This window comes from Thunnus maccoyii, chromosome 18 (genome assembly GCF_910596095.1).
Source record: "Thunnus maccoyii chromosome 18, fThuMac1.1, whole genome shotgun sequence".
Classification (NCBI taxonomy): domain Eukaryota; kingdom Metazoa; phylum Chordata; class Actinopteri; order Scombriformes; family Scombridae; genus Thunnus; species Thunnus maccoyii.
Genome location: NC_056550.1, coordinates 9,345,717 through 9,355,991, shown reverse-complemented (window position 1 = coordinate 9,355,991; position 10,275 = coordinate 9,345,717). Strand labels below are relative to the sequence as shown.

Here is a 10,275-nt window from a genome sequence, read left to right as displayed (position 1 = left end):
GCAAAGCACTTGGATACGATGCAATATCTTTTCACATTAATCACATGAGTGCATGTATACCATACAATGTAACTCAAAAGATCCACAAGCTTTAAACATATAACATCGTGTGGTGGTAAGGGGTGGGTGAGTGGGGGAAGGGCTGAAAGGCGCACAGCCATGAATCTAAAATCTGGAAGCACTTTTAACTTTCCGTTGGTCAAATGAGCTTTTTTTGTTGTTTTTGACAGGAGCTCAATCCTTGAAAAAACACAGTACAAAAAAACAAACAAACAAACAAACAAACTGACAGAAAACAAAGAACCATACACCATAATCTATATATTGCTAGGGATCATGGAGCCCAAGTATGTCTACCAGGTTGCATTCAGATAACCTGCGGTAGAATACTTGCATTGTTCCTTTTATAGAGAGGAAGTTTTACAAACAACAGTCAATTAGCTCTGAGTAGAGCAAGCGACGCCATAGTCTGTCGTTAATCAGGAGAGATTGAGTAAATGCACTCTAAGCTGATGATCCAAAACAGTCTCAGCATTCTCACTGTTTTGGATGTCCGAGCATCAGTTAGGTGTACTCAGTTTCCTCTGATTCAAGGCTTTTGGTCCTGTTTTGTACCACAAATTTGTGGACAATGTATGGAAGATATAATTAGTGTAACACCTCTGTGGCTCCTGTGTCTTGTTTCGTGTGTATGTGCATGTATGTTTGTGTGTGTGTTCAAGTATTTACATTGTCCATGACAGAGGCAATACTCTGACAATACTCTGTTTTTATCAGGCAGTCCTTTGCCTGAAGGGAGTCATAGAAGTCCATCAAGCACTGAAGAAAAAAATCCTGCAGGTCTTCCTGGATCTAGGAAGTCTGACCACAGGGAAATTAACATTGAAATGTGTCACTGCTCACCAGTACATCAGCATTTTTTGTGATTGTTGCATTTCCGATGAGATTCTCTCAAAGAGCAAGAGGATATTCAGAAGAATCAGCCATTCACAGTGCTCGTTCAAACCCAGCCAATCCTTGTGAGTCATGTCAGCCAACAAATTTGAGGAAAGTTGAGAAGATATTTCTTTAACTTTGCTGGTAGCCTGTCCTCAGGCTCTGTTTGTCCTGAAGGGCTTACCGTAGACTCCTTAATTGTAAATCCTGGAGCCAGTGTTGCTGTTGTGTTAAACCTTCAGTTTTACCTTTTCAGCGCTAGTATTACTAGCCCAGTGGTCAGCCAGTGTTGTGTTAGTATGAAATAATCCCATTCCTGCAAGACCCAACCATGACAATAATTTGATAGAAACTTTAAGATGCTGAAATTGTGCAAGTACAAACCAACTTCCCCTTGCAGGTACAGCCACAGAACACTTTTGAAAGATGGTTGTTTGAGTACATCAGAGAGATAGAACCCAGAAGTAATGTTTTTAGACGAACCAGACATATCAGAATGAAAAACAACCATCGCCATTATCAGCAGTGTCCATGGAAACCCCATGTCTCTTTTCTGTCTCATCTCCTCTCCCAAGCCCTCTGCAGTGCCAATTCTTTTGCTTCCCTTGGTATTAACGCCCGCACCCTCATTACCACCCACCCCCTAAACTCTGAGGACACCAAAGGGCTCTGGATAGACAGATAGACAGACAGATAGACAGAGAGATAAGGATAGGGTGAGGATGGTGGGGCGCTTATTGCTTTACTGATGCATATTGCTTGTTTACTCGCTGTCATTCCTTGTTTGTTCTCAACATCTAATGCATTCTGAGTGATTAAGGACAAACCCCACAGAATGTTTTGGTAGGGCTTTTAAAGGCCAAAAAGCTTTTCGCATTTCATATGAAGTGACCCACTAAAAGTGTGGTGCCTCGTGGGAATCAAAGTCAGACAGAGACAGGGGAAGCCATGGAGAAGAAACCTGCAACATGATGCATTACATGCTGTGCATTGCTGGCAAGAGCATAAGCGCAGATGTGTTTGATGCATATTCACACCATGCATATCCCATTGATGCTTTTGTATTCATGATCCCCATTCTCAGGCTGATCCCTTATTACAAAAGCATGCCAGCAGCCCGGAGCACCACTCCAACAGCTTGCCTAAGAGGTTTTTCACATCTTGGAGAGGTAAAGTGGAGAAGCCACTGCAGCATTACAAACAAGCATTATATTGCTAATTTATTCTCTCGTTAAAGTTTTACTCTGTCACTCACTTTGTTTGCTTGTGTACATTCATGGCTCTGTAAAATTTGAGATGTAAATTGGGGAATTTTGGCTTGCGAGAAAAAATTAAAAAAATTAAAATCTCTTTTACATAAAATCCACTTGCTTCATTTTAAGGTAGCAGCAGCAAATATACAGATGTGAATAATGTATAGCCAAAAGCGTGCTCATTCATGTCCCAGCCTGTGTTTGTGGATGCTAGTTTGTGTGTGTTTCTTTGTGTGTGTGTGTGGGTCTGACTTATGCTGGGATCAGACTTCATGAATTCAGCCCCATTTTGACATGATTTTGTTGTCACCAGCAAATTACCAGCATTGGGCCCAATTATGAACATTGGGAATGATGAACGGGCCTTGTAGTGTGGCATAATTGAAGAATGACAAGTCTAGCATGTCAGAATTTTTTTGTATTTTCCTGTCTAGTTTGACATCTCCTACGACGTGTTCCTTGATGTTGACCAATAGGATGACAGAATGCTCTCTGGCGCACATATGTAAACACCGATATGGAAAGTCAAAGCTGTTCTCCATCAGCTGTCCAGCTGAGCTGAGCCACATTTAGCAGCTCATCTCTGCCTCCTCCGCAGGCTGACTAAGGCAGGAAAACCTGCCATTAGTCATCAGTGACCATTTTCTTGATTTCGGTTAACGGTCACTGATGACTGACGGCAGGTTTTCCTGCCTGAATCAGCCTGTTGAGGAGCTGCTGCTCTCCCTGCTGTATGAGAACCTAAATGTGCTGGACATTTAGCTGGACAGCTTTGGCTTTCTGTGTCGGTGTTTACATATGTGTGCCAGGGAGCACTTCAGTTACAGTGACTGTGAAATCACCTAAAATTAAAACATATCTTTGCATCTACATTTACCAGAGTATACAATTCCCAAAACTCAATCATTTTTCTTTCTATGAGACCTTCTGTTTTGTTACCTCAACTTCTCTTTGAAAGATAGACAGCCCATACTGTCCTCTTCATGACACCCAAGAACGGGGCCACAACTGTTTTTTCTTTCTTTTCTTTTTGGAATACAAGACCGTGCTTCTGTGGCCATGATCGACAATTTCTTGACCCTCCTCCCTGACGATCTATGAACTTATGCAAGGTCATGAATGATGATTGGTCAGGGTCATACATGTAATGTCGCTAGTCTCCCGACCAAGATACAGCAAGAATTTATGGCACTATGATTGCCTAATTCCACATGGTGAAAGACAAAAATATCATGTAGTCTGATCCTGGCATTAGCCTACACATTTCAGACCAATTGACTGGGGACGCTTGTCCAATTGGAGACAAAAGCCATGTTCCCAATTGGGAAAAAGTTGATTCTTGGATTAGTGGTTAAGGTTAGGGTTAGGGTAAGTCTCCAGGAAATGAATGTAAGTCTATATAAATACCCCAAAAGTGACTTAAGTAAACCTGTTTGTGTGTGTATGTGTGTGTGTGTGTATAATCATGCTCACTTGCTTTGCAGAGTTTGTGTGACTGCTTGCATGTGCATGTGTGTGTCGGTGTATGAGGGAATAAATCTGGAATCTGCCATGCTGGACTCTGTCATTAATTATAGATTTCTCCCCATACACTCACACACACACACTCACACTCACACACACATGCAAAGAGGACCCACTGAGAACATCACGGTTTACAACAGCTTGGAGTATTGGGTACCAAACACCAGACAAGTGCTTGGTATACACATCGCTCAATCCTTCGTGGACATGGATGCACAGAAGGAGGTCGGGGTGGGTGAGGAGAGGGCGGTGGGGGGTTGAAGACAGTCTGGTAAGAGGCTGCAAGGGAGTAGAGAGAGAGTGAGAGACAGAGAGAGGGAGCGAGAAAAAGTGCTAAATAGTGTGTGACTCTGGTAAACGCTGCAGTTTGATTAGGTTCCACCACCTGTCTGATGTACTGTAGCATGTGCCAAGCATATGCACTGCGGCATAGCTGGTGTCCTCATGATAACAAATGAAGGTGAATTCAATCAGTGAGTCAGACTGGCTGTTGGACTGTTCTCTATGGTGAGAGTGGAGGTAAGAATATGTGATGCGGAGGTACAGTAAAGGATTTTGAAAGCTGAAACCAATATTACATTTCTTAGCTGAAATAATCAATAACTGTTATTTCCTGCCAATATTAAACTCGACAACTTTCATGCCAAAAGAAACTTGATGTTAAAGCACCTCATTAAGAGGGATTGAAGTAAATTGCAGTGCTCTGACAAGCGGTTTCAGCCTCTCAGATTATGCTAGCATTGCGACAGTAAGCACATGCATCAAACTGCTCTGCCGCTGTCTTTAGGACCAGCCATACAGGGGAAAGGTGTTCCTGTACGCATCACTGCTTTCTCTTCGAATAGAGTTTGATCATGAAATAATTCCAAATGTATGGATCTGCCGCTGAGATACAGTTAAATGGATCTTGGAAAATGTACATGATCTAAATTCATGATCATATTTTGCCTGTATTGGCTGACATTTCTCTGACACAAACCCAGTGTGGAGCAGAGAGGAAGAGAGTTTGCAATGACTTTGTCATGACCTTCATGGATACATGGACTCTTTTTTTTCTAGCCACCGTGACACATCCACAGCAGCACATGAGACGGCGACTGAAATTAGCAGCTCAACAAACCGCCACAAATACCAACAAGAGAGCTTGCTTGTTCATTTCCCCAGTTTCTGAGGATCAGTGTGTGTGCGTGGAGAGAGTGTGTGTCTGTTTGTGTGTCAGTGGGGGGGCTGCCTGTGGTCTCTGACACTGCTGGGAACCTTCTGTAGTTTTTGACAAGTGTGTAGTGAGTGTGTGTATGTGTGTGTGTACATGGTTCAGATCCTTCTCATTTCATTTGCCCCTGGAATGAGATGAATAACCCCCCCGCCCTCCTCTCTGGTATGAATTGCCAGGCTGATATCTCACTCTCCGGAGGGCTGGAGGGCAATGGGAGCTGACAACACAATGGTATTGTCTCTGCTGATGGGAAGCCAAAGTCTTACGGGAAACACTGCCCGACCAGCCTCTCTGGCAGCGTTGGAAATTGTAGTATAGAGTGCGTCTGGGCTGGTGTGTGTGCGGGACGGTGTTTGTGGGGTAAAATGGTGTGTGTGTGTGGGGTTTGAACATTTGTGAGCAGTGGAGTGGCGCTACAGAGCAGTGCAGAGTGTCATTGAGGTGCGAGGGGGGTGAGAGGAGAAGGGGGAGAGATCTGTGCCAACACACTGAGAGGCCACTCAATTATTTAGGAGAGCCGCTGGGTTCAAAGAGTCATAGCCAACACCTGTCAATCCTCCAACTTCACCGTTTATCTGCTGTTGCTGTTTAGATCCAGTGGTCTTAAATGTACTCAGATATCACTGGTATTATTTGTATTGTTCTCAACAATGATGAGGAAAACGCAGTTAAAAAAATTCAGATCATACACGATATTTGCTTGCCCCCTCTTGCCGTTATGGCTGTGGATATAAAAGATACAACTCCGCTTCTCTTGTCTCCTCTCTGGCTCTTCTGTCCATTCACGCCCATGTTCAGACAGTGACCTCTGTCTTGCTGTTAGTAGGCAGTCCCTTGTGCTTGGGGTGCATGTGCGGCGAGTGGCCATAGCCCAGCGGCTGGGAGAAGAGCTCAGGCAGCGTCTCGATGCTGAACTGCCTCTTGTTGGAGTAGGCCTGGCGCCGGCTGTTCTGTTGGTGCAGTGGCTGGTGCTGCTGCTGCTGGATGGTGTGGTGCTGCGGCCCCTGGAGGCCCATGTGGGAGGCCGCGGGGTGCTGAGTGTGGCTCTTACTGGGGTCCCATGCCTTGAAAGCCGAGCTGGAGGTGAGCGGGTGGGTGTTGGTTTTGGAGATCTTGGGCTTGGGGATCTGGGAGGCGTTGATGGTGATGGCGAGTGGTGCATGGATGTCAGGCGGCGGGAGGAAGGGCTTGTCCTTGGGGTGGAAGTTGATTGGCTGGAAAGTAGGAGGGGACTGGCGGTGTGTGTAGTCTACCATTGGGTAGCTCTTGTAGTAGTCTCTTGCAGCAGTGTCTGGATGATGGGAGAGATAGAGGAGAGACATGGTTAAACAACCCTGGAGATTAAAACAGTTAGTGATAAAATTAACCAGAGTTGTGAGTATGACCCTAACAAAACTGTAATTATAGTGTGATAATGATTAAAAAAAAGCACAAATGAGTATTATGCAGTGCAAAATAGCAGGATTACATTTGAAAACTGTTGATGAAGGTAAAATTCACCTCGCACCCAGATCTTTTCATCAATTTCTGGTTGATTAAACATCCAATTAGCTTGCAAGCGTGTATGTGTGTGTGTCTGTAAAGTAATAATCAAACTGAAATACACTCTAAGCTTGCACATTGTCAGATGCCTCGTCTGGTTGAAGTTGCACAGAAACATTACATCATTTACAGTATATCTACACACAAATAACAAAAAAAAAGCCAAAGCAAAGAAGAAGAAACCTGTTGTGTGTGTGTGTGTGTGTGTGTGTTTGCACCATATTTATTTAACTGAGCTCTGAACTGTCTGTGCCCTGACCACAGAGTTAAAAATATCGACAGCACAATGGAGAAAACAGCCAAACGAAATATGAGGGAAAGCAGTGAGCGAACGTCGGGCAAAACGGGAGATTTGTAGGGAATAAAAATAGAACGGGTTCAGCGTGTCGAGTCAGATTAGCGCAAGCTCCCTGAGTGGAACTCGACTCTGCTGTTTGGTCATCATCACTGCAACCCCCCCCCCCACCCACCCCCTCCCATATACACACTCTGCCCCAAAGACACTAACAACCTTGTTTGCTTAGCCATGTTTTATTGGTCCTTTTTTTTCCTAAAGAGAAATAAGAATCTGAGAGAGAGAGAGAGAGAGAGAGAGAGAAAAACACATCCCTTCCTAGACGTGGAAATATCTTTACGTCTGTCTACCTCTCAACATAACAAGAAACAGCTGCTGTCAGCCTTTATACCGTATGTTTATGACACAGTGTGTTTTTCATCTGTTCGTGCGTCTCCGTGTCTGATCTTATCCTAATTGCATTAGAAACAGGCACATAATAATGGGATTATGTCAATAGTCTGGTCAGAAGACGTACAAGCAGTTGTGTTTAATCTGTGGTAATAAATGTCAATAGATGTTATTGCGTGTGTGTTTGTTTGGGTGCATGTGTGACAGAGAGAAGCTTTGACTATGCTCATGGGAAATTTAAGGTCTGAAACATAAATGCAACTCAAAAAAAGCATATTTTGGGTGTATCTGTGTATTTGTACCATACAATTCTGTTGTATAACATAGAGCCTTGTGTACACCGTGAACAGAAGTCATACACTGGCTGACTGAAAACAGGCAGCTGCTGCAAATTTCTTTATTTTTATTGATTTATTCTAATAATTTATATCAGCCAGAATGTATTTGTATTTTAAGAAACACATTCACACATGTCAGGAAACTGTCCAGTACTCTCACAGTCTTGTACAGTAATTGCTTATTGAACACTTCAAATGTGGGACCGTTGTGTTACTGCAGGGCACTTCAACAGCAGTTGCTGAGGAAGGAGAGAGAGTTATCAGTAATCATTCACTCCCTCAGTAAAATGCTCTAAACTGGTCCGAGGATTTAAATACGATTCTGCTTTTCACAAATAACACAACTGTCACCACAACCATTTTAATTGTTGTCCATCTCAAATGCCAACTGGTTCTTTTGCCTAATAAGCCTAATTTTAACTTTTACTTTACTCTTTTTTAACATTCCTACTGTATTGGTCTACTGATGACACATGTTAAATGTTTTTTAAATGCTACCAAGGCCAGTACAAAGAAGAGGATCTTCTTCTGGGCAACGCCACCAACTGAAAGAAAAGCTGGACCATAACATTCCTGCTGAAACTTTTTCAGATACTGAGTGTTAAGTAAGGGACATTTCTTGTACTTACAAATATAAATGATGCTCTCTGCATCAAATCTTTGTGAGTCAAGTTTTTTGTCGGAGTAAACTGAAATATTTCTAGTATCACATGTATTTACATTGCTCCTGCCAAGGTCTTTAAACTCAGAGACCTTTCTGTGAGACAACAAATAATTAACCCTTCAGTCAATGTGTCCTGCAGACTTGTGGAAAGGGATAAAGGAGACATGGAGGAAGACAGAGAAATAATTAAATAAATCACTTTAATAGTTCAAATAACCAAGATTTAGGAGGGTTTTTTTTTTTTTCGAAAGCAATGAAGTGACACATTATTTTGACTAGGAATGAAGAGAATGAATAGAGGAATGCTAATGCTTTCATTAAAATTCTGCAAGATAGGAACGAGTTGAGGATTAGTGTGTATTTATGTGCCTGCATCTCCATGTGTGTGCGCATACGAATATGTGTGCATTTGTGTTTGTGGGTTCATATGTTTACACATTTGCAACTGTATGTATGTCAGGCACTGTGCAACAAAGAGCACATTTACATACATTCTTCGCTCAATGAAAAGGGAATAAGCCGCTTGATACGTAAACGCCTGTGTGGTAAAAGTGCGTCACGTGGTTTCGGCAGTGGAGACGGCTTTTACCAGCCGCCTGTTCGTCATAATGATGTTTGACAATTGCTTGACATAGACAGACAGGTTGTAGGTTTAATATGCAGAGTGCTATACAAGCCCTGGGTTTTAAGAACATGCTCCCTTGTTGCTATCTAACTCCTATTTCTGTGGAAGAAACGTGCAGAAAGCAGCTGATTGCAAGCAGACATATTTATCAAAAATCACATTTAATGTTGAGACAAATGAAGCAATACATATCCATGAATCAGTTTTCTGAATTGTTGTTTATGGACAGAATCTAAGATTTTGGACGGAGTATCCCTTTTTGGTGTAATGTACAGTTGTTGTAACTACAGAGGGAAGGTTGGTTCAAATCTCTGGACAGGGCAGGAAAATCTGGGACAGCACGGAAACGATGAATTAAACACATCCTTCCTTCCTACAACAACTGCTGTTGCTGTCTCTTGCAGTGTTTCCACACATGTTGCCAGCAGGAACACCTGACAGTGAGGTCCTCTGTGACAGTATTATGTGCCTTCCTCTTCATTTCACAGCCTCTCCATCTGCTTGTTCTCTCTTTCCTCTGTCCTGTCTTGCTTTCCATTCTTTCTTTCTGTATTTCAGATATTTTCTGCTCTTCAACAACATCTTTATCCGGCAGCAGCCTACAGCAAAGCCTGTGGGCCCAATCTGGGCCATCGCATTATAACTGCATAAGTTTGGCCCTCTAATGGATTTCAGAGTTTGACAACATACTGTATTCTATTTGGTCTATTTTTAATGACATTTAATTATGTTTGAGCTGGTATTCTGGAAGAACCTACTCAGCACAAGCGTTTTAGGAACTGTGAAGGTGATTTTTTTGCCCTCCCTGCCTTACTAAGTTGTGAATAATGCACAGTACTGGCCACATTAAATACAATATATATGTATGTTGATGTGCATCCCAAACTCTTAAACCTTTGATTTCTTCTTTTCTTTGAATTTCCTCTTTTCTACACTGTGTAATGAAAGTGTGTTTTGTAACTGCTTGTTCAACATTTCATTGCAGCTATATTATGTGTCTGAATGAATATTAAACCATGGATGCTATGTTGTTATAGCTGCACTGCTACATTTAACGGAAATATTCTGGATATCTTAAGCATCACTTAATGCATATTTACATGCAAAGCAGACCGACACATTTTGCGTTTTTGGAAACTTTGGGATCTCCATTGCAATTTAAAATTGCGTTCTTTGGGTTGTGAGCAATATACGTCTTTTAATTATGGAACTACAGGGAGGTCCAGCAGAGTTTAAGAGATTAAAGTGAAGCTAAAAGCTGCAAGAGGAACATCACATTATGCAACTCGGTCTACAAACTCGCAACTTACAATTATTTTTTGAAACCTGCAGGTTTCCACTTCATAAAATCCTAGGAGGAAGAATAAATACAGCCTGCGATACCAAAGAAATTCAACAACCACATTGCTATGCTTTACCTCATTAGTCTTCGCAGGTACTGCACTGAAAATTGCTTGTAAGGGAACCCTACAACCCCGAAGTGAAAAACAAA

The 10,275-nt window shown here is 42.4% G+C and overlaps 1 protein-coding gene across 1 annotated transcript in view; it reads right to left on the bottom strand.

Moving 5' to 3' along the window:
- Positions 1 to 3,603: 3,603 nt before the first annotated feature.
- Positions 3,604 to 10,275, bottom strand: part of LOC121884583 (protein shisa-8) — a 101,841-nt gene continuing 95,169 nt past the window's right edge. Inside the window, exon 5 of the mRNA XM_042393441.1 lies at positions 3,604 to 6,220. Coding sequence (XP_042249375.1) covers positions 5,724 to 6,220 — 497 coding nt within the window. The 3' untranslated portion in view covers positions 3,604 to 5,723. The remainder of the gene's footprint in view (positions 6,221 to 10,275) is intronic.